The sequence below is a fragment of the Lontra canadensis genome, unplaced genomic scaffold, assembly GCF_010015895.1.
Source record: "Lontra canadensis isolate GAN:19392208 unplaced genomic scaffold, GSC_riverotter_1.0 scaffold86, whole genome shotgun sequence".
NCBI classification, from domain to species: domain Eukaryota; kingdom Metazoa; phylum Chordata; class Mammalia; order Carnivora; family Mustelidae; genus Lontra; species Lontra canadensis.
Genome location: NW_022631080.1, coordinates 5224077 through 5250024, shown reverse-complemented (window position 1 = coordinate 5250024; position 25948 = coordinate 5224077). Strand labels below are relative to the sequence as shown.

At 37.5% G+C, this 25948-nt stretch overlaps 1 protein-coding gene across 1 annotated transcript in view; it reads right to left on the bottom strand.

The window, feature by feature from the left end:
• The window catches only part of CFAP47 (cilia and flagella associated protein 47), a 509602-nt gene that overhangs the window by 435649 nt on the left and 48005 nt on the right, over positions 1–25948 (bottom strand). Inside the window, exons 11-18 of the mRNA XM_032883134.1 lie at positions 22614–22766; positions 21531–21717; positions 21336–21432; positions 12023–12239; positions 11471–11712; positions 5371–5501; positions 2489–2611; positions 733–864 (exon numbers count right to left, since the gene is read on the bottom strand). Coding sequence (XP_032739025.1) covers positions 733–864; positions 2489–2611; positions 5371–5501; positions 11471–11712; positions 12023–12239; positions 21336–21432; positions 21531–21717; positions 22614–22766 — 1282 coding nt within the window. The remainder of the gene's footprint in view (positions 1–732; positions 865–2488; positions 2612–5370; positions 5502–11470; positions 11713–12022; positions 12240–21335; positions 21433–21530; positions 21718–22613; positions 22767–25948) is intronic.

Sequence of the window (25948 nt, the reverse complement as noted above, 5' to 3'; positions counted from 1 at the left end):
TTATTCTGTTTAATGAATAATTAGAAAAGCCCCTTAAATCAAGGTAATAATGTCTTTTTAATTATATAATTTCCAGAATATAAACTAGTAAAATATTCTATGCATGCTATAAAATATAGATCTTAACACCATACAGAATTTGCCTATAATTCATATAGTCATTGAAGCTATTTAGAATTAACATTCCAAAATTAATTAATTTTTCCAAAGGTATCTAATTAAATCAAATATCTAATTAATGCCATGAAAAAAGTCATGCTTTCCTCTGTGACTAGTGAGAACTTGTCACAACTCAGAGATGCCAAATATCATTCTAATTTCATGCAAAGAATGCCTCATATCGATGAACTGTATCCATTTCAACTTGGTAGGAATTTCCATTACCAACTTGTACCAAAAATGTTTTCTACAATTCCTCTTTCCAGGTTCTGCTAACTATTTCTACAAAATTATATAGGTAAGGTTGCTTATTCTATAGATCTCTAAAAACTGCATTTCTTTAGGGATAACTCAATCACTAACAAAGTAACAAAAATTTAAAAAAGTATTCATTAGCATCGTAACAGTAAAACCCATTCCCATTTGAAGAAATTCTTAAAACAAGTTTTCTAAGAATAAACACACATACCATTTTATAGCATTATACTTACTATTATAAATCTCCTAAACAACCAAACAAATCTACATAGACATATATATATAAGGAATGAATACACATAAGCATGAACATACCTTTGCTCTTGTATCAAATTTTTCTGCTACAGTAGGCGTACAGGAGATATTGAGAACAGTTAGCCCCCCGAAAGGAATTACTCCTTGTGATGGAACAATATTCATAGTAGGCAAAAGACTCTGGTCACAAATCTGTAATTGAAAGTTTGCAGAAATGCTGTATTATCCTTTAACGTTGCTGATCTAAAGCTTTCAACTACAACCCAGAGAGAAGACCCTTGGGCACAGGGCACGAGACGATTTCATAATGTGTTTTCCAACACCAGACGTACAAATAAAACTTCAACAGGGATTTGTACCCCTAACCCAGCAAAAGGAACTTGTAGTGCTGGCATCCAATTCAAATCGGATGATGAAGTTTCCTGTCTGGAGTGTTATCAAGACTTAGCAAAACTTACGAGGATGAAATAATATCTGTTAGAAAAGATGACAAAATTCTAGATACTACTTTGGTAGTTTGCCTTTTCCCTCACAGTAAACACTGAAAACGAAGTTAGTGGGGAGGCAGATGATGAAGTAACCTCCTGGGGGTGCCTGTGTGGCTTGGTAGTTTGAGTGTCTGCCTTGGACTCAGGTCATGGTCCCAGGGTCCCGGGATTGAGTCCCACATCGGGCTCCCTGCTCAGCAGGAGTCTGCTTCTCCCTCTCCCTCTGCTACTTTCTCTCTGTCAAGTAAATAAATAAAATTTTATTAAAAAAAAAAAAAAGTAACCCCCTGTTCTTTATTATTTCCTTGATGGCCTACTGTCTAAGATATCATTTTGACCTTTAAAAAAAGTTGTAAGTAACTTACCAAAGAATTTGTGGTGTGGTTTCTCAGGAGCTAGTTTAGAACTATCTACCATGCTTTAAGCCAGAACAATATAAAGGAAAATTAGTTAAGGTATTTTGGGGATGAGGGAACAAACAGACTTCAGAGCTAATTTTGAAGCAACAGAAGGAAAGGGTATCTGCGTTTGTCTGCTTGGGCAGAAGACATGTAGATATAAATCTTGAATAAAAGATCTCAAACACTGACCTCTATCTATTCTCACTACTGGGAGATCTTAATATATTTTTCAGCAAAATATTCTATCACCACTTATAATTTAAATCAGGGGCAACAACTATAAATAGAATATCTTTACAAGGATCTTGCTCTAGATCCCAGTTTCTACCGTTAACTCCTGATGGTAGAGTAAAAATGAGAAGAGGAAAAGTATGTCATCAAATATGGAGTTGTAATAGCAACAATGGATGTTTTTGAAAGTGCTCTTTTTTCCAAATTATTTCTTTTTTTCAAAAAGACAAAATGAGGGGCGCCTGGGTGGCTCAGTGGGTTAAGCCGCTGCCTTCAGCTCAGGTCATGATCTCAGGGTCCTGGGATCGAGCCCCGCATCAGGCTCTCTGCTCAGCGGGGAGCCTGCTTCCTCCTCTCTCTCTGCCTGCCTCTCTGCCTGCTTGTGATCTCTCTCTGTAAAATAAATAAATAAAATATTTAAAAAAAAAAAAAAAAAAAAAGACAAAATGACAGGAAGACACAAAGGGGTAAGAAGAGAGATTAAGGGTAGAAGAAAGAAAAAATGATTTTTGTGGGAAATTAAAAGGACAAAGTAGATGAAATGTAGTTGGATAAGTATTGCATGAAATATCCAAAAATTAGCATTAGTCAATTTATAAAGACTAAAGTATTAACACCACAGTACTCATGGCAGAAAAAAAAAATACAAAATATAATGTGATCCGATCCAAATAAGATTCCAGGATTCTACATTACCTTGAAATAAGCATGGTTTTGTCCTACGTTGTGAAGAATGGCTTTCCTCCAAGTTGTTAAACCTTGAGGGCTATTACTGAAGAGGATCCTTGGCTCCAAAAATATGACCTTAGTGTGACCAAGCTAATAATAAAAGGAGAAGAGAGAAGATACAATAGAAATAATAGTAAACTATTTTTAACCCCTTCTAAATGACTCAAATTTTAGCAGCCTCATGGAAATTTCTAAAACATGAAGGGTTATCAGACGTTATGATGTACTTAAAGGAAAAGAGAATGGAAAACTAAACTGTACTCCTAAACTGAGGAAGGCAAAGGGAATAAGACAATTCTATGGAGGAAGTAAATCCAGGACTGAGAATCATGTACGAGATCTTAGAGATCATCTATCCAACTACATGCAGGGTGTTACTGTATGTTATGCAAAAGGAAAGAGTCCCCCAGCATGGGAAATATTGTGTCAAATGAGATTATCTAAGCTTGTTTTTACTATTAGCCTTCTAACACTTAATGTGTTGATAACACACACTTTGCTTTCCTCAGAATGGGGAGGTGGTTCACTGTGATTCAGAGTTACTTAGGTGCAGGACTCCTCCTCCTTACCTACACACAAATCACTTCACAGAACTACTGTATCATGGAACAGTTTTTTGAAAATGCTGACATTATCTACCTCTCCCATTTCACAGGAAGGCAAACAACAGCCAAGGGGAACTAGAACCCAGGTTTTCCAATTCCTTATACAGTGCTCTTTATACCAGACCCTGTTGTCTTTATCTATGATAATAATTTATTGTCTTAGGAGGTTTCAATACATTCTTATAATTATTTGAAGAACATGACTTGGGTAATCAGAACAATAAATTTCTAAACAAAGCTAACAGATGACAAAATGGTCAAGTAAGTCCTTCATAAATTAAGGACAAACATTAAATGAACATTATATTTAATCACTTCATGTTTCTCCAGCTTTACTTCCGTAAGAGAAACACTTCACAGTCCATTTAACTTCAGAGGACCTCAAAAATCTACCATAAAATAATCCAATTCATTATTCTGATATCTTGGACTTTAATTCTTAACAATCCAAGCATAGGGAAAGCAGAAAGTAAATTTGATCAGTGAGTAAACGCAAAGACGCTGGAGGCAAATAGATCTAGATATAAATTCAACCCAGGGCATTCACTGCATGTATGAACTTGTATTAGTTAATCATTCACTCTAATCCTCCATTTCCTCACCCATCAACTGAGTTATTAGTACAGCCTTACAGAGCTGTTATAAGATTAAATTAGATAATGCATGAATAGCATTTAGCATCCCACCTGATATACAGTAATTAATAAATGATATCTATTATTAACGCAAAGTCTAAGTTACTAAATTGCTCTTCTTCTACCTGTTAGAAAAGAATACACATGGGGTGAGTATGTAGGCAGATTTATATTACTAACTTCGTCAAACACAGTTACGTAAGTAACAGCTAAAGAACTGTGTGCACACGTTCACCAAAATACAGCTGTAAGAATGTTAAGAGAAGCATTATTATAGTAGCTAAGAATCGGAAACAATCCAAATCCTCATCAGCTGTGTAATGGAAAAATGATGGCAGAGGCACACAATGGAATACTATTCAGGAATGAGAATGAATACTCTGTTACCACGTGTACCAGAATAGACGAAGTCCACAAAAAGTATGATGAACAAAACAAGCAAGACATAAAAGAGAACATATGCTTTGATTACATTTATATAAAGTTTAAAACCAAAATCAATCTATGCCATTAGAAGTAAGGATACTGATAACTCTGGGAGGGAAACAGAGGGACTGGAAGTGGGGATGGGGAGGGTGGTTCTTTTGTGATGCTAGTCATAGTCTGCTTCTTGATCTAGTTGATCTGGGTGTGCATTGCAAAGATGCTATCAGTCTATAGATTTTAGTCTAAAGCCTAAAATCATTAAAAGACTGAATGATACAGAAGTCATAATATGTATCCTTTTCCGTATGTATCCTATACTTCAGTAGAAATTTTTAAAAAGAAGAGCAAGTAATTTAAACATAGGAAAAGCAGTAGGGTCCAGCTTATTTCGAGTCTGGAGCAGAGGAATGAACCTACTGATTTCAGACTGCCATTTGCCATCATTAAAGTGGATGAATCCCTTATCTCTTAAGGCTATGAGCTCCTTCATAGCTGAAATATTTAAAAGCATGATCATGGCCTGGAGACACAGATGAGATTCAGTAAAACAGCACTGGCTTGAATTAAATTACTGAGAATACCGGGAGGAAAATTTCATACACAAGTAAAGTGGATTCTTGGTGATTACAAAGTATGAAGTTAAGGCCTTCTGGGCTCTACCACAAATAACAAAATTAAAATTACATACTGCAGCCTTAACTTTACTCATTTTTATTATAAGAAGTATATTCTATAAAATTGGAATTTTCTGTATCTCCTTGCTATGTAAATTATGTGGACCATTTCATACTGAATTATTAATTACCACTAGAATTCTAACAATACAATAGGACAAAAATATAATTTTCTCTATTTTTCCTTGGTTTCTGTTAATAAAATAATTTCATTTCAAGTGACCCCATGGTATTGTATGTTTATAGAGGCTCTAATGAAAATCTAGTATTGCTGGCACAAAAACTTGGATTTGTGAGTTAATTTTAGGTAACATAACACTTTTTGTTAGCAAAGTCTTCATTTATGATAGAGAAGTGACACCAAGAAAATGGTAACTCAGTTAATTAAATACTGCAAGCAGAATCCGTTTTACTAACATAGTATATATACTCAACTATACACACATATATATACACCCAATCAATTTAGAACCCTCAAAATAAAAATCATATCTAAAGGAAATCATTACATGTGCAACACATTTTAGTGTCAGTGTGTTTCCTTCACTGACGTGAAGAACAAATTCTCCCCTTTCTGGAGAACTGAAACCCGGCAGCCATGTTACTTCACATTCCAATGAAGAGTATGGTTCAACCGTGCCTACAGAGAATTTAGAAAGAACAGATATTGACCACATTTTAATTATATACATTTTAATGTCCAAAATAAGAAGCAGCTTAAGAATATAATGACATTATAACAAATTATTTATATTAAACTCAAAATACACAGAAATGCTACAGATTATCAAATGAGTACAGACCTACAGAGTTTGATTAAAATCTAAAACACATACCTTATTTTCCAATTTTATTAGGCAGAATAAAATATTTGATAAAAAGTATGCCAATATTGGGGCACCTGGGTGGCTCAGTGGGTTAAAGCCTCTGCCTTCGGCTCAGGTCATGATCCCAGGGTCCTGGGATCGAGCCCCGCATCAGGCTCTCTGCTCAGCAGGGAGCCTGCTTCCCTTCCTCTCTCTCTGCCTGCCTCTCTGCCTAATTGTGATCTCTGTCAAATAAATAAATAAAATCTTTTAAAAAAAAGTATGCCAATATTTAGCAAAATGTCCCCCTCATATGTTTCCCAACACTCTGACATAGTTGTTAACAACACTCATTCAGTTTTCAGAGGAAGGAATTACAATTATCAGAGGCTTTTTTAAAATGTTCCCATCCTTAGAGATATCACCTCTGATATCCTCTGATGTAACTATTAGTAATTAAGACATTTTTATAATTAAAATGTATTGAGAACCCAGGAAGTATCAGGCATATTTGGTGTGAGCTGCTTCATCTGTTTAAATTTATCATTTTCTTTGGAGTAAGAAAATAATAATGGAAAGAATGACTTAGAAGTTTTATTCATTTTATGCCATCAGAAGGCCACAGATTGGTATTCCAGGACTGCCTTAGCAGGATGACGATGCCTTCAAGGAGCAATGATCCTTCTAGCTTCCTACTACCATTCCATACTATGTTGGCTTTCATCCGTGTAGGAAGGTATCATAGTATAGTGGTTATAAAAGCACAAATTCAGGGCGCCTGGGTGGCTCAGTGGGTTAAGCCTCTGCCTTCGGCTCAGGTCATGATCTCAGGGTCCTGGAACCGAGCCCTGCATCAAGCTTGCTGCTCAGTGGGGAGCCTGCTTCCCCCTTTCTCTCTGCCTGCCTCTCTGCCTACTTGTGATCTCTCTGTGTGTCAGATAAATAAATAAAATCTTTTTAAAAATAAATAAATAAACAAACAAACACAAATTCTAGGTGAAAATCCATGGTTCCAATTTCAGCTCTGCCATTTTCTAGCTGAGACCTTGGAAAATTTATTTAACATATGTCACAGAGCCTCCTCAGACATAAATGGGGATAACAGCTGTATGCAACTCAGAGAACTGTAGGGATTAAAGAGGCTCATATATGAAGAAGTATTTCAAACAGTGCCTGGCACTAAGAAGGAAGATAGAGCTAAAAGAAACCGTTGTCCCTATCTCATTGCCAAGAAAAGCTGGGGAAAAGAGATTTCTAGATATGAACGTTACCAACCCCCCAAAAAAGGGTCCTCTTAGGGGAATGGATATCAGATATAGACTTAGCAATATCTATTACAATAGCATACAGATATGAACAAATAACTATAGATGACATACCAAATACACAGTGAGAGTAGGTGGGGGTGGGGGGAACCTAAATTAGCCCAAGGAAGGGGAGGAAACTTCATTATATAAAACGGCATTTGAACTGTGAAAAATGAGCAGAAACTCTGCTGGAGGACAAAGCCTGGGGGAGTATAAAAGTCGAGTGACCATGCTGGAAGAGAATGGTGTATCAAAAAGTTTGACTGGAAGTAACTTTGACAAAGCAGATCCAATACGATCTATAAAGACACCCAAGCATGCTAAGAGTTGAGAGGAGCACAGGATTATAGATCCATGTGGAAGGGTCAGCGAGGTAAGTATCTTCCCTTCCATCAGCACGGCTATATTTATTTTTCTCCAGGAATATTATATTATCAGGAAACAGGGGAAATAAACCAGATAGCCACACTGAGCAAGGCTGGTATTGGCAGGGCAGGTTCTATACATGGTCAAGGGTCTTTCACCGAAAGACAGTGAGAGCGAACTGCTTGAAGCCAAGTGTGAGGACTGAGCGGACTCAACAGTTCAGTCAGATGAAAGACAACACAGGAAAAAAAACCACAAAAAGCACAAACATGAATAGTACCTAACAAAAAAGTCAAATAAGAAGCCCAATTCTATCTTAGAAACATCAATGCACTCTTTTTTTTTTTTTAAGATTTTACTTATTTATTCCTGAGGGACAAAGAGAGAGGGAGAGGGAGGGGGAAAAGTAGGCTCCCCACAGAGCGGGAAGCCTGATGCGGCTCTAGATCCCGGCACTACATCCCGGAATCCTGGGATCATGACTTGAGCTGAAGGCAGACGTTTAACCAACTGAGCCACCCAGGCGCGCCATACCAACCCACTCTTAGACTCACCCTCTACAATATCCATGACCCAAATCCAAATCCAAAATACACCACACCTCAGGGAGAAAGCACAATCACAACACAAAATTTAATTTAGAACTACTCACTTTAGTTTACAAAAATATAGACAATGACAGCATTAAACGTATTATTCAGAATGTAAAGCCAATACAGCAAAAGGGATATAAGAAAAGTAATGTAAGGAAAAGTTACTTTCTGTTTTAACAAAGAGGCAAAACAAAATTGAGTAATAATTACATGAATATTCTGAACAAAAGGAAAATGACATAAGAAAAACCCATGTATATAATATAAATTATGCACACTTTCTTCAACGCTACATGAAATAGATTTGAGTACTTTATTATTTGTGTCCTAAAAAAAATTCAAAAGTACTTAAAGCCTAATGGTATTGCTCAAAAATTGTATTTGTACAAAAAGTTGTATTTGGAATTAAATGTCTTTGTGTTTTGTGCTTTGATTGAAATATATAGCAGATGTCATAAGCCACCAAAAAAATTGAAACACTAAAATCACCCCTGTAAAAATAAGAATTCTAACAATTAGGAGAAGCATAACCAGCATTCAGGTTCATAATTATTAATCCACTTCTCTTTTGTCAAATCAAGCATCATCACTACATTTCCACAGCAGGCACCAGGGGAAAGCCCCACCCATTCCGCCCTGATTAGGATGGAGAAATACAAGGAAAAGTGCCAAGCACTGAGCTTTCCAGACATGCTCTGTGCCTTATCATGTGCTTAACCAAACCTGTAACGAATGTAGATAATGTAACTACCACAACGTGATGCCTGTTTTCAACTAGAGAAGGTTTATCCAGAATCTCTGAAATGTGCAGAAGTATTCTCTCTCTCTTGACTGATTATTCACTCAGTTTTTCTCTAGTACCAAAGCAGGACTCCGGCTTACAAGTGTTAATCATAAAAAAAGAGCCTGGTCAAATGAATCTGCCAGAAACTGATGGAAGTATAGCTTGAATGCTTAATAAATTATAATCTGGGATTTGTTAAATCAATACACATTAATAAAAAGATTAAGTATGGCTATATCAATGATTTCCAACCCAATGAAGGTACAGTACTACTTTTCCACTGTATAGATCCATGAATATATCCACACTAAAATTAAATGAATTTAAATTAATGCTGAAGCTCATTTGTAACACTCCCTGTTACAAACACCAGTGAACTTACATAAAAATCATGATTTGGAAATGACTGATACTCAAAAGAATATATACCTATGGCAAGATTTCTATAAACCAGTACTTGTCTGTGATTGGAAATATAGTCTATTTAGACCCCAAATGATGAATATTCCTAAATTAGAAATAAAGAGGGAAAGAGTGGAAGGAAGAAGGGAAGAGCATAGGGAAGGAAGGAGGAAAGGAAAAAGAAAGGTTAGAAGCAGGGAACAAGTAATTGATGGTGGGGATGGCTGGCCAGATGCACATGAGGCTATCACTACTCTGAGGACATTTTCAGGGAAAAAAGAAGTCCAAACAGAATTAGAAAATTTTCATAACCACGTAACTATCTAATTCTTGGACAACCACTCTTTGCCAGTCTTTACGGAAGGAGTTTTCCATACATTTAATCTTTTTTTTAAATTTTTTTTTAAAGATTTTATTTATTTATTTGTCAGAGTGAGCACAGGCAGACAGAGTGGCAGGCAGAGGCAGATGGAGAAGCAGGCTCCCACTGAGCAAGGAGCCCGATGCGGGACTCGATCCCAGAACGCTGGGATCATGACCTGAGCCGAAGGCAGCGGCCCAACCAACTGAGCCACCCAGGCATCCCCATACATTTAATCTTTATGAGATATATTAGTCTCTCCATTTTACAAATAAGGAAACTAGTGCTTTTAGAGTACTTTTCTCAAGATCACAAAACTCAAAGAAGCTAAGACTAGCTTTGAAATCAGTTTTATCTAACCCAAAAGTTTTACTTCCCTTTCAAGCAGAAAAAGACTTCAGCTGATTATAAAACATCACGAGTCACTGCCAATACAAAAATATAGATCCTTCCAGCTAGCTGAAAAGGCATAATGTATATATACATAAAATGAAGATACTATATAGATCATTCAACTTTTTTTTTTTTTTTGAGAGAGAATTCATGCAAGTGGGCTTGGGGGACAGGAGTGTGGAGGAATAGGGACAAAGGGAGAGGGAGACCATCTCAAGCAGGCTCCACGCTCTGACAAGGGGCTCAATCTCATGACCCTGAGATCACGACCCAAGCTCAAATCAAGAGTGGGACACCTAACCCACTGCGCCACCCAGATGCCCCTTCATCATTCAACTTCTAACTTGCCACCTTATTTCTTTAAACGATAGCTTCTGTCCTCATGAGGTCCTCAGAGCACATCACAATGATGTCTGCAGAATTTGACAGGCTACTAGATAACATTTTAGCAGTTTCTAGGACTCAGTTTTATGGCAGGCACATAATGTGGAATTATAGATTCTGGGGAACAGCTGAAACAAGGCTAACAGGACACTTAACAAATATATGGAACCAGAAAAAACAGTAAATCAGAGATCATTTTCTATTAGTTAAAAAATTACTTATTTAAATGACAGGGGTGGGGGTTTTTTGGTTTGTTTGGTTTTTTTTTTTAGATTTTATTTATTTACTTGACAGAGAGAGACACAGTGAGAGAGGGAACACAAGCAGGGGGAGTGGGAGAGGGAGAAGCAGGCTTCCTGCTAAGCAGGCAGCCCAATTCTGGGCTTGATCCCAGGACCCCAGGATCATGACCTCAGTCAAAGGCAGCCGCTTAATGACTGAGCCACCCAGGTGCCCCTTAAATGACAGTGTTAAGTTTTTAATTTTATTAACTGGATTTTATTACCTATATTAAATATTGATTATAATGAATTTGTAAATGCTTCTAAAATGATTCACAATCCAACAAAATATAAGTTATTCTGAATCATATCCTGTCACTGTTATCAAACTAAAACTAATCAAGACAATACTGTGTTGTTCATCAATATCTGTGAAGATTTATTTTGTCAACTTGGCTATACTTGGCCAAGCTATGGTACCCACTTCTTTGGTCCATCTAGATATTGCTGTAAAGGTATTTTTCAGATGGGATGAACATTTTAATCAGTAGATTTTAAGTAAAGATTACCTCCCATAATGTAAAAGGATCTCATCCAATAAACTGAAGGCCTGAAGAGAAAAAACTGAAGTCCCTTTGGATTCAAGTCTGCAACATCAATCCCTTCCTGGGTCTCCAGCCTGACAGCCTACTGGAGTGCCCACACAACTGTCTGAGCCAATTCCTTAAAATTAATCTCCTCCCTCCCTCTTTCCCTCTCTCTCTCTCTCTCTACTTCCTATTGCTTCTATTTCTTTGGAAAGCCATGATACAGGATCCATATTTTCAAATCAAATTTACATATTTAGGTATGTAAATATATATGCCCCAATGACCATGTCTGATTTGCTTCTATTTTTAGTACCATTATACGGTTCATACTCAATAAACGAGTACTGCCTGAGCACAAGAATAAATGAGTATCTAAATCAAACAAATAGGATAAACTGTTACCTTTAGCTGGACGAATGGAAAATGCCATTCCTCTTTTTGTAATTACTGGCTGCCATTCAAATTTGGCAAAATAATTCTGATGATTATACAACCCCACTGTCCCCATAAAACATGTTTTCATGGAGAAGCCTTGTGGTCTCAATACTAGCTCATTAGAAGATAGCTCAAGCTTTACTGGCATGACAACTGCCATCACGAGGATATGGCCACCAGGTATATTGTTCACTGTAAAGGTGAAAGACCTGTAACACAGCAAAAGTAATCAAACTTAATTGACAATAGCTATTTGCAGTTACAGAATTCAGTTACATATAAAAATGTATATATTATTGACTAACGCCCACAATTAATCTTTAGTAAGAAATATATCAAAATATTTATGACAGACTACCACTGAAATATCAATCTACAAATCTACAAATTGATGCACATATAGTTTCTGTGTTTGCAGACAAAATATGACATATTCAACAACTACTGAGTCAAAAAAATACATATTCTACAAAAGGGCATTTTGATTCTAGCATACAGAAATTCAAAAATAAATCCTACTTCCAAAATTTTCCAATGGTGGGAGATTCAAATACCATTGATATATAAGTACTAGCTGTAGGCGGAATCACATATGAAAATTGGTTCGTTTTCTGAAGTTCTTCCAAATTAGTATCTAAGTGGATCAAAATATGCATAGGTAGCATATTAATAACATGCAGTAGACGAGTATTTGTGGAGTTCACACAAATATCACCAAAGTTAAGGACAGAGGGCCCTGAAAAAATGAAAAATGATTAAGTTTAGTTTTGGTAAATGTATTCAGTAATTTTAAATTTCCATACTATATTTTCACCAATTAATTTATAAAAAACGGAACTTAGAAAAATATTTCTTATAATATCATAAGTTACTAACCAAGATTGTTACCAAAATTTGGCGTTTGGAGATTACTGGCTAAAATTCAATATAAATATATCCTAATTATATGGAAAATTGTATTGAAAAATTATTAGAACTCATAACTCATTTTAATATATGAATCTGCATACTCCAACACCTTCTCCACTTCCATCAATACATTTATGTTCATTTATCCAGAATTTACAGAAACTGGTAATTTTCCCATTGCTCAATACTTAAGTTTTCCCTTTTTTTTTTAAGATTTATTTATTTACTTTAGAGAGAGAGAGAGAGCATGAGGGGAGTTTAAAGTTTTCCCTTTTAAATGACAGAAGTTTTTATATCATGCAATTTTAATAATTATGTCTTCTAGGTCTCTTAACAACTTGATTTAATAGTAACTGACACATAATAAGCTGCACGTGTTTAAAGTGTAGAATTTCTTTTCTTCTTTTTTTTTAAGGACTTTATTTTTTTTTTTTTATAATTTTATTTTTTATAAACATATATATATATATATATATATTTTTCCCCCAGGGGTACAGGTCTGTGAATCTCCACGTTTACAAACTTCACAGGACTCACCATAGCACATACCCTACCCAATGTCCATAACCCCCCCCCCACCCCCCCCCTCCCCAGCAACCCTCAGTTTGTTTTGTGAGATTAAGAGTCACTTATGGTTTGTCTCCCTCCCAATCCCAACTTGTTTCATTTACTCTTCTCCTACCACATTAACCCCCCATGTTGCATCTCCTCTCCCTCATATCAGGGAGATCATATGATAGTTGTCTTTCTCCGATTGACTTATTTCGCTAAGCATGATACCCTCTAGTTCCATCCATGTTGTTGCAAATGGCAAGATTTCATTTCTTTTGATGGCTGCATAGTATTCCATTGTATATATATACCACATCTTCTTTATCCATTCGTCTGTTGATGGACATCTAGGTTCTTTCCATAGTTTGGCTATTGTAGACATTGCTGCTATAAACATTCGGGTGCACGTGCCCCTTCGGATCACTACGTTTGTATCTTTAGGGTAAATACCCAGCAGTGCAATTGCTGGGTCATAGGGTAGTTCTATTTTCAACATTTTGAGGAACCTCCATGCTGTTTTCCAGAGTGGTTGCACCAGCTTGCATTCCCACCAACAATGTAGGAGGGTTCCCCTCTCTCCGCATCCTCGCCAGCATCTGTCATTTCCGGACTTGTTAATTTTAGCCATTCTGACTGGTGTGAGGTGGTATCTCATTGTGGTTTTGATTTGTATTTCCCTGATGCCGAGTGATATGGAGCACTTTTTCATGTATCTGTTGGCCATCTGGATGTCTTCTTTGCAGAAATGAAGGACTTTATTTATTTATCTGACAGAGAGAGACTAGCAAGAGAGGAAACAAAAGCAGGGGAAGTGGGAGTGGGAGAAAGCAGGCTTCCTACAGAGCAGGGAGCCCGATGTGGGGCTCGATCCCAGGACCCTGGAATCATGACCAGAGCCGAAGGCAGATGCTGAACAAGTGAGCCACCCAGGCGCCCCAAACTGTAGAATTTAAGTGTTGACATGTATACACCTATGAAACCATCAGCACAAGGAAGAGAGTCAACATCCACCACTGCAAAGTTCTCTTGTGCCCCTTTATATTCTCTCCTTCCCTTCATTCTCAGTCCTCCCCCTACCCAGACCCCCACTCATGTACATTATGTCACGGTAGACCGGTTCACATGTTTTAGAGTTAAAATTTTAAGAGTGGAATAATGTAACATGTGCAGTTTTCTCTGGTTTCTTTCGCTCTACAAATTCCCTGGAGATTTATTCAAGTTGTTGCAGGTGTCAGTCATCCATTCTTTTGTACACAAGTATTTGTTTGAACACATGATTTCATTTCTTTTGGACAAATATCTAGGAGTGGAATGCATGGATCATACGGCAAGTGCATGTACACATGTGTAAGGAACTGCCTAACTCTTTTCAAGTGGTTGTGTAATTTTCCACTCTGCTGGCAATGTATAAGAGTCCCAGATCCCTCACATCTTTGGCAACAACTCAAATGATGATTTTTTGGTTTGAGTTTTTTTGTTTTGTTTTGTTTTTAACTTTAGCCATTTTAATAGATTTACAGTAGTATCTCGTTGTGGTTTATTCTGTTTCCCTAACAACTAACGACATTATGTATCTTTCTACATGTTTATTTCTCCTTTGTATGTTATAAAAATGACCAAATAAGCAATTATGATTACTCTTGAAATAAGAAGAAAAAGATTTTCAGCAAAGAAAGCGAATACCCAAAGAACTAAATAGAAACTCTAAGATTAAAAAATACAGTAAGTAAAATAGAAACCTCTTAGATATGCTCATTAACAGAATGAGAGGACAGAAGGAAAAGTCAGTGAACCGAAAGAAATATCAACAGAATTTATCCAACCTGACAAACAGAAAGAAAACAGATTGAAAAAAACTAAGAGTCTTGGAGACCTGCATAACAAAAGCAAAAGGTTTAAAAATCATGTAAAAGGAGCCCCAGAGTGAGAAAGTAAAGGGTGGAGGGGACTGGGAAAATATCTGGGAAAGAATAATAGCTAAAAATGCCCAAATGTAGAAAAAAAGTAAACTTTTACACACTAGAAGCTCAGTGAAACCTAAACAGAACAAATAAAAAAACAAACAAACAAAACCATGACCAGACCTTTGAAAACTTTTGAGAACTAAAGATAAACTTTTGAAAGTAAAAACAAAGAATCTTGAATAACATTTCAAAGTCTTGATATAACAACATTTATATCAACATTTATATCAAATTTATATCAAACAACATTTATATCAAATGTAAATGACACAAATGCAACCAATTAAAAAACACAGATTGTGAGAATGTATGAAAAAGTACTATACGTTGCCCACAGGAAACTTACTTCAAGTACAGTGACATAGTTAAGTCAAAAGTAGAAACAAGTAAAAAGATAAACAATGCAAAAAGATAAACAAAAGAAAGCTTTGATAGCTAGATCAGCATCAGACAAACTACACTTCAGAGCAAAGAAAATTACCAAGGACAAAGAGGACCAAGAAAGCTTAACAGTCTTAAATGTGTATGTACCAAGCAAGGGAGCTTCAAAATAAGTGAAACAAAACTGACAGAGTTAAAAGGAGAAATAATAAAATCTACAATTACAGTTTGGGATGTCAATCACCTTTGTCAATAACTGACAGACTGTCTAGACAAAAAAGCAGTAAGGATTTAGTAGAAATGAATACCATTAACTAATTGGGATATAACTGACTTTTAAAGAATACTCCATCCAACAATAGCAGAATACTTCTTTTCAAGTCACATGAACCTTCAACAAAAGGGACCACATCCAGGGTCACACTTAACAAATCTTCAAAAAATCTAGAAGAATTAAATACATACATGTGTGTACTTTGACCAAATGAAATCAAACTAGAAAACCATAGCAGAATAAATCTTGGAATTAAATAACACAATTTTTTTAAATATATATTTATTTGACAGAGAGACCACAAGTAGGCAGAGCAACAGACAGAGCGGGGATTGGGGGAAGCAGGCTCCCTGCTGAGCAGAGAGCCCGATGCGGGGCTCGATCCCAGGACCCTGGGATCATGACCTAAACCGAAGGCAGAGGCTTAACGCACTGAGCCACCCAGACGCCCTTAAATAACACACTTCTAAATAACTTGTAAGCCAAAGAGAATGTTTCAAGGAAAATTAGATAATACAGTTGACCCTTGAACAATAAGGGTTTGAACTACATGGGTCCACTTATATGCACCACCACCCCCAATAAACATGTATTTTGTGTTGTGACTTAAAAGTAAGGAAGAAGCACCAAATGACTAGAAGCCAAGGGAAGGCTGAGGAAAGATATAGAGAAAGCTGGAACAGCAAGGCTCTTTTCTGATTCAGACACTCCCCACCTCAATACCTGTTCACTTAGGTCTTGAAATGAAGAGCAAAGGGGCGCCTGGGTGGCTCAGTGGGTTAAAGCCTCTGCCTTCAGCTCAGGTCATGGTCTCCGGGTCCTGGGATCGAGCCCTGCATCAGGCTCTCTGCTCAACAGGGAGCCTGCTTCCCCTCCACAACCCCCCCACACACCTGCCTCTCTGCCTACTTGTCATCTCTGTCTGTCAAATAAATAAATAAATAAAATCTTAAAAAAAAATGAAGAGCAAAAAGGAATGGCTCTGGGAAGGGATTCTTGCCAAAGCAGCAGGGCTCTTCACTAGTGGGAGGCGACCAGGGACCACTGAATAATAACCTTCCCCCCACCCCTGGATAACGGGATCTGGGAGAACATGGATGTATGTTGGGGCAGGGGGGAGGGCAGGTCAGGACAGCACTAGGGAGAAGCTCGAAGTGGACAATGGAAAGGGGCCCTATACATGGTGTTGAAAGTGCTTCCAGGTGGGGAGTTAATACTGTCAGGTAACTGGCAGCTCAGCACTTGCCAGTGTTTCCTGAAAGCAGAAACTGTGTTAGAACTCCGTAATAGGGGTCAGGTAGAACAAGTGACTAGGGAAATAGGTAAAGGTGATCTGCCTTCCCTGGTTCTCTGCACTTGGAAGGAGGCTTCCCATATTCCTGGGTAGAGAAGCAAGAAGCAGGTGTCACTCCAGGATCAAGCTTAGAGAACTTTGGGTGGAGACAAGGAGATGGGTGCCTCATTCTACTACTGTACTGTACTGTAAATGTATTTTCCCTTTCTTATGATTTTCTCTTTTTTAAAGATTTTATTCAGGGGCACCTGGGTAGCTCAGTCGTTAAGTGTCTGCCTTCGGCTCAAGTCATGATCCCAGCACCCTAGGATTGAGCCCCACACTGGGCTCTCTGCTCAGCGGGAAGCCTGCTTCTCCCTCTCCCACTCCCCCTGTTTGTGGTCCCTCTCTCCCTGTATGTGTCTCTCTCAAATAAATAAATAAAATCATTTTAAAAAAAAAGATTTTATTATTTATTTGAGAGAGAGAGAGAGAGTGCATACACAAGCAGGGGTCCGGGATGCGTAGAGGGAGAGGGAGAAGCTGACTTCCTGCTGAGCAGGGAGCTCCACGTGGGGCTGGAACCTAGGACCCAGGGATCATAACAAAGGCAGACACTTAACTGACTGAGCAACAATACTCTTTGCACTACATCCGATGTAACCCAGACTATATAACAGTTTTCTCTTTTTCTCTTTTTTTTTTTAAAGAGTGCATTTATTTATCGAGAGAGTGCGCACGTGCCCAATCAAGAGAGCATAAGGAGGGGAAGCTGCAGAGGCAAAGGGAGAAGCAGACTCCCCCACCCCCCAATCAGGGAGCCCAATGCAGGGCTGGATACCAGGAGCCTGAGATCATGACCCAAGCTGAAGGCAGCTGCCCAACCAACTGAGCCACCCAGGCGCCCCTCTATAACAGTTTTCACTAACTGATTGAATTAATCTCCAAATCCTCTACTGTGTCTCTTGACAATCACTTTTTTTTGAAAGACAGAGAGGAAGCCGGAGAAGGGCAGAGAGAGAGGGAGAGAGAAAATCTAAAGCAGGCTCTAAGCCCAGCATTGGACCCCAATGTGGTGCTTGACCTCGGGACCCTGAGATCATAACCTGAGGTGAATTCAAGAGTCAGAATCTGAACGAACTGAGACCCCCAGTGATCCCCACTTCACTTTTTTAAATATAAACACAGAGCAAAATTTTCTGAAATTGTCTCCACTGATAGTGTCAGTCCCTGTTCTGTGCAGAGAGGTTCAAAAAACACCTTCAAGGTATAAAAACGAGAGTGATACAAAATTCCTACCATCGCAGTTCCTGACCTTGTAAACTCACACAGGGGCCCTGTCCCCAGGGAAAAGGTCATTATTAAAATACTCAGGACACCAGGTGAAGAAGGGAGAGAAGCTGGTAGAGAATTTGTAGAAGAGACACTGGGCATAGCCTTCTAGCTTTGCTCCTTTTGAATCTGTATAGATTTGCTTATCTGATTAATCAGTCAGCAATTTGGAAGACACAAAGCAGGAACCACCCAATAATGAAACCTAAGTCCAAGGGACTACAAAGCCCCGTACCTATCATGTGCCTGGCACAAGAGAAGCACAGTAAATGACATTTAACCTGAAGTGAACTGTATCCACAACCCCAGAGAAGCAATGAACTAATGAGTTCCCAGTCTGCCACTCCCAAGGGCCCCACTGTCATTGTGTGGCAAGGAGGTTTAGCTCTGGTGGGAGAATCCAACTCTTTAAGCCAGTCCATGTCAGTCACTTTCCCCAGAGCCAGATCATAGTTTGGGCATTTCCCACAGCCCTCACTGATATGAGACTTGGCCACCGACCAACCAGAGCAAACCATCACCACCCAGATATTTAAGCACTTTCGCACTGTGTTTCCTCTGACCTTGCACCTCTTCACCTATCACCTTTAGTCTACATAACAAAAGAATAGGTATTTGGTGTTCTGTGTATTGGGTTCTCCAATAGAGGGAGAATCAGCACAACCATACCAATTAATCCCGCCTAGAACGAAATGGAAACTTCCTCTTCAGACTAGTATAGACTACTATTTCTTTAACAATAATCATCCTTTAATAGGCTTGATGAAAATGACCTAGGGAAGGATACTGTTCAACACCGCTGCAAGGGAATTGTCACTTGTTTTTCCTTTTTTTTTTTTTTTAGATTTTATTTATGTATTTGAGAGAAAGAGTGAGCGAGAGAGCAGGAACACAAGCAAGGAAGGAGGAGAAGGAAAGGGAGAAGCAGACTACCCGCTAAACAGGGAGCCCACTGTGGGGCTCGATCCCAAGCTCTGGGATCATGACCTGTGCCAAAGACAGACACCCACGCAACCCTGTCACTTGTCTCTTAACTCATGCCTAGGGTTGTTGTCAAAACAATAATTATCTCAATGGCAAACATCCAGAGACGGTCAATACCAGGACCTGAGGTTTCAGTACTGGTTGGGGCAAGCAAGAGATCCAGAAGCAAGACAAAGTGGGTCTTAATAAAATCCAGTTTATACCCATAATAACCAAAGCAATCTTGAAAAAGAAGAGCAAATTTGGAGGATTTACACTTAACTGATTTCAAAACTTACTCTAAAGGTGCAGACAGTATCAAAGATAGTGTAGATCTGTCATAAGGACAGACATACAGATCAGTGGAACAGAACTGAGACTCTAGAAACAAACCCTGATATATATGGTTGACTGATTTTCAACAAGGGTGTTAAGGTAATTCAATAAGGAATGACAGTGTTTTCAACAAATGGTGCTAGGACAACTGAACAGCCACATACAACAGTATGAACTTAGACTCTTAACTCACAATATACATAAAAATTAATCCAAAAGGAACTGTAGTCCTAAATGTAAGATCTAAAATTATAAACATTTTAGAAGAAAACAAGGGAAAGTATTTGTGACACTGAGTTAGCTACAGATTTCTTGAGTATGAATTCAAAAGCACGATCTATAAAAGAAAAAAATTATAATAAAAAAATTTTTATCGATAAATTCAATTTCACTTAAAGTAAAATCTTCTGTCCTTTTTTTTTTAATAAATTTTTTTTAAAAGATTTTATTTATTTATTTGAGAGAGAGACAGTGAGAGAGAGCATGAGTGAGGAGAAGGGCAGAGAGAGAAGCAGACTCCCCGTGGAGCTGGGACTCGATGCGGGACTCGAACTTGGGACTCCGGGATCATGACCTGGGCCGAAGGCAGTTGTCCAACCGAGCCACCCAGGCGTCCCTGTCCTTTTTTTTTTTTTTTTAAAGATTTTATTTATTTATTTGAGAGACAGAAATCACAAGTACGCAGAGAGGCAGGCAGAGAGAGAGGGGGAAGCAGGCTCCCTGCTGAGCAGAGACCCGATGCGGGGCTCCATCCCAGGACCCCGGGATCATGACCTGAGCCGAAGGAAGAGGCTTTAACACACTGAAACACCCAGGCGCCCCAAAACTTCTGTGCTTTAAACAACACTATTTAAAAACTAAAAAACAAAAACAAGCCGCAGACTCTGGAAATCATATAGCTAATAAAGGACTTATATCCAGAATACATAAACAATACTTACAACTCTACAATAAGAAGGCAAATGTTCAAATTAAAAATTGGGCTAAGAATTTCAAAGACACTCCTCCAAAGGAGAGATACACTTATGCCAATTTAAATGCATGAAAATATATTCTACGTCTTAGTCACGAACAAAATGCAAATCAAAACCACAGTGAGAACATTTCACACCACCAGGATGGCTATAATCAAGAAAGACAGAACATAACATCTGGTGAGAACTCGGAGTAATCGTAACTCTCGTGCACTGTTGGTGGGACTGTAACTTGGTACACTCTGGGAAGTTTTTGGCAGTTTCTTGAAATGTTAGACAGAAACTTACCATACAACTCAGCAATTCCACTCCTAGGAATCTAACCAAAAGAAATGAAAACATATGTTCACTCGAAGAATTATATGTGAACATTTATAGCAACATTATTCACAATAGCCTCAAACTGAAAACAGCTCATGTCCATCAACTTGTAAATGGATAAACAAAATGTGGTACTACCATAAAATGAAATGCTATTTAGACATAAAAAGAAAATATTTATACCTATTTATACCTACTGGATGAACCTCAAAAGCATTATGCTAAGTAAAAGCTTCAATATATGAGAGACTACATATTGTACAATTCCTTTTATATGAAATGTTCTAAAGAGGAAAATCCACAGTGAGAGAAAATTGATTACCAGTTGCCTGGGGCTAGGGGTGGGATTTCGGAGTAAGTACATACAGTCCTGAGGGTGATGGCAGCATTCTAAAATTGAATTATGATGATGGTTGCATAATCCCATAAACTTACTAAAATTCACTGACTAGCATACTTTAAACAGGTCAGTTTTATGGAATATAAATCATGCTCCAATAAACCTGTGTAAAAAAAAAAACAAAGGCTTTAATAGTTTTTTATAGATTCTTACCAACAATTACTTGATGAATTTGCTTTGGCGTCAAAATTAAGCTGCAATCATGTTTTTCATGGGGCGTGGATGGTTCTGATTTAAGTCCTTTGAGAACCTGTGGAAAAAAGGTTACTCCAAAATTAATTCTAAATATCACCAAAAGATATTTTAAGAATTCTCATGACTCAATGAAATATAAAATATTGCACATGCCTTTCTTTTCAGAGCCTTCGTCTCCTTGGAGTCTATATTTCTGGTATTTAGTAATTGGTTAGGTTTGATCAGACACTTTCCTGAACATAATTCCTCTTCTATTTCCGTTTCTGAGAGTGAGGGTGACTTTAGACCCGATGCTGGCTGTAATCCTATGTCTGTATCATTATATGAATACATGCATTCCCTATTAAAATCATAATAATAACTAATTGAGGCCAAAGGTTTTAGAAAATATACTGGCAAACCCCAACATTCCCCATAGCTCATGCTGCTGCTTGAGCTCAGAACCACTTACAAAGAATGGTGCACTAATCTACATAAAATTACCTTCTGCTGAGAAGACCCCATTCTCAAAGACCTCACCAAGGAAGGCGTGCCTACCCCACCACAACGAAGGACAGCTCACCAACAAAGGCTGATACACAGCACAAAAGACAAGCCCTTAAAAAATAAGAGAGAAGCCCCTTTGGCTCAATGTAGGAACATCTATGAGGCACAATTTATGCTTCAAGAGACCCTAGGCCTCAAGCTGAGTGTAAGCCTCACCTGAAAGACAACATTTCGCAGTTCCCTCCCCTGCCCTATCCTGCCCTATCCTGCTTCCCTCATCTTGTTTCTCCTAAAAGAACACTGTGCAGGAATCCATCTCAAGAATTGCTTCTGGGGGGTGCCTGGGTAGCTCGGTCAGTTAAGCGTCTACCTTCAGCTTGGGTCATGATCCCAGGGTCCTAGGATCGAGCCCCGCATCAGGCTCCCTGCTCATCGGGGGCCCTGCTTCTCCCTCTCCCTCCCTCTCCCACTGCTTGTGTTCCCTCTTTTGCTGTGTCTCTCTATAAATAAAATCTTATTAAAAAAAAAAAAAAAGAATTGCTTCTGGGATAAAACCAACATAAGACATTCTCAAACCAAAAGTAAGGAAGGAAATAACCTCAGTTAAAATAGTTCAAGGTGTTGCTATGTTCATATATGAAAAGGTCCCTTAAATCACTAAAAAGAAACTAAGGGGTAAAGAAAAAAAAAAAAATCTGGCCCTGCAGGCAGCACGATCCATTTCATACTGTTTGAGGAAGTGAACTTTACCTCTCTACTCGTTTCCGTAGGCGCACACTTCTTAAATGTTTAATGTATCTTTCATAATAGTTTTCATGTGCTTGCTTTTCCATTTCTTCAAATTTAGTATATGCATAATCAGGATCGACATAGTTGTATCTTGGAATTTTTGTGAAAATCGTCCTACAAGATGAGAAAGTTATGTCGATATTTATATATATGCATTGGTTTAATCAGTCTTTATTGAGTGTCTCCTATGCCAGCGGCTAAGCACAGAATGGTGAAGAGAGCAGGTCCTAGTCCTTTCCCTCATATCCTCTTACATGGCAAGACATTATGACATATAGAACTAGAATAAGATCTAATTTTCTTTCTAACCTAATTAGAGAAAATTCCTAAGGTCACTGGGATACAATGGTGCCTACTCTAAAACTACTCTTAGGGAATTAATCAAGTAAGCAATTTGGAGAGTTCTAGATTTACACACGGGACTAGATCTGAATCTGGTTAGTGTTTCCTAAGAGTTAGTTACTTTAAGATTGTTGTGAAAAAAATTAGAAAAATACATACATAATCATAAATCCTTTTGCTAAACACATTACTTTTTTAGTATCTCAAAGCTTATGCAAGTACCATCAATGGCATAGAGAGAAACCAATCCATAAATAAACTACATCTACTTGTATATCTCATGATCACTCATCTGAGTTCATGTTCTTCCTTTCATTTGCCACATATTCTCCACAAAAACAATGTATAATTATTCAGGTCTTCTGATGTTGGTCTGCCTAATTCTCAACAGATTTTAACAATCATTAAGATGCTTACCCTCAATAATTAACTCAATATGAATCTATTAGTTATATGGTCAAATGAAATTTAGTATTTGTCCCTGTTTTCAACAAGTCCTAAATGGTTATGTAAGATAACTTTAACTGAATGACAGTCTTTATGACAGTAAGGCAATAAGAGAAAAATAAATGTTCTGCTATTCAAAAACAGTTGTTGAAAAGACCCCCAAGAACCAAAGCAATCTTGAGAAGAATAAAGCTGGAGGTAATACAATTTCAGATTTAAAGATAAACTACAAAGCTATAATAATCAAGACAGTATGGTACTGGCAAAAAATGGACACCTAGATCAACAGAAAAAATAGAGAACCCAGAAATAAACCCATGCTTATACAGTCAATTAATCTTCCACAAAGGAGGCAAGAACATACAATGAGGAAAAGACAGTCTCTTCAATAAATGATGCTAGAGAAACAGGACAGCTACATGCAAAAGAATGAAACTGGACCACTCTCTCACACCACAGACAAAAATAAAATCAAAATGGAATAAATATCTAAATGTGAGACTTGAAGCCATAAAACTCCTAAAATAAAACATAGGCAGTAATCTCTTTGACATCAGCCTTAGCAATATTTTTCAGATTATGTCTCCTCAGGCAAGGGAAACAAAAGTAAAAATAAACTATTTGGTTACAATAAACTAAAAAGCTTTTGCACAATGAAGGAAACCATCAGCAAAATGAAAAGGCAACCTACTGAATGGGAGAAGATATTTGCAATGATATGTGCAATGAAGGGTTAATATCCAAAATATATGTATCTATTTAGAACTTATACATCTCAACACCAAAATAACCCAAATAATCCAATTCAAAAATGGGAGGATGACTAGAATAGACATTTTTCCAGAGAAGACACACATGTGGCCAACTGACTCATGAAAATGTGTTCAACATCACTTACTATCAGGGAAATAAAAATCAAAACCACAATGAGATGTCCCCTTACACAAATCAGGATGGCTAATATTAAAAAGACAAGAGATAATAAGTGTTGATGAGGATGTAGGAAAAAGGGAACCGTCCTGCACTCTTGTGAATGTGTGAATGTAAATTAGTACAGCCACTGAGGAAAACGGTATGGAAGTTCCTCAAAAACATAAAAACAGAAATATCATACAACCCAGTAATTCCACTTCTGGGCATTTACCCAAAGAAAACAAAAACACTAATTCAAAAAGATATGTGCAATAGCCAAGATATGGAAGAAATCTAAGTGCCTATGAACAGATGCATGAATAAATAAGATATAATACATACACATATATACATATATATGTGTGTATATATGTACACACACACACACACACACACACACACACAATGGAATATTACACTCACCCATAAAAAAGAATGAAATCTTGCTATTTGCAACATGGATGGACTGAGGGAATTATGCTAAGGGAAATAAGTCAGACAGCAAAAGATAAATGCCATATGATTTCATTTACATGTAAAATCTAAAAAACAAAACAGAAAAACAGAAATACAAATACAGAGATAAACTAGTGTTTGCCAGGGAAGAGGAGAGTGAGGGGGATGGGTAATATAGGTGAAGGGGATAAAAGAGGTACAAATTGCTGGTTATAAAATAAATAAGTCACAGAGATGAAAACTACAGCATAGAAAATATTGTCAATTATACTGTAACAACATTATAAGATGACAGATGATAGCTATACTTATAAGAACTGTCTACTGTATACAATGGTCAAATCGATATGATATACACCTGAAACTAATATATTTCATGTCAACTATAATTCAGTAAAAAATTAAAGCAAGCAAAAAAAAAAAAGAAAACAAAGACAGTTGCTGAAATTCAAATTTTCCTCAGGCTTGAGGAACCTTAACCACATTTAGAATCTAGAAATGGTTCCTATATCTGAAGTCCCAAGGTCTGCAAAAAGGAGTAAAGGAAAGACATGGAAAGAAGTAGTAAAGTAAATGCCTGGAGTCACAAAGAGCTGGTTATTAACATACCTAAATGCTTATTAGCGCCATAAAGAAAAAAACTTCATGAAGCTAGCACACTGAATTCAACAACACACTGAAAAAAATCATTCACCATGATCAACTAGGATTTATTCCTGGGTTGCAAAGTGGTTCAAAATTTGAAAATTAATCAACATGATTCTTCACATCAGTAAGAAAAAGGATAAAAACCATATGATCATTTCAATAGACACAGAAAAAGAATTTGACAAAGTACAACATCTACTCATGATAAAAAATCCTAAACAAAGTAGGTTTAGAGGGAACATACCTCAAAAGAATAAAGTCCATAAACTAAAAACCCACAGCTAATATCATACCCAATGGGGAAAACTGAGAGATTTTCCCCTAAGACCAGGAACAAGACAAGAATACCCACTCTCACCACTTCCATTCAAGAGAGTATAGGAAGTCCTAGCCACAGCAGTCAAACAACAAGAAGAAATAAAAAGCATCCAAATAGGTAAGGAAGACGTAAAATGTTCATTATTTGCAGATAACATGATTATTATATATAG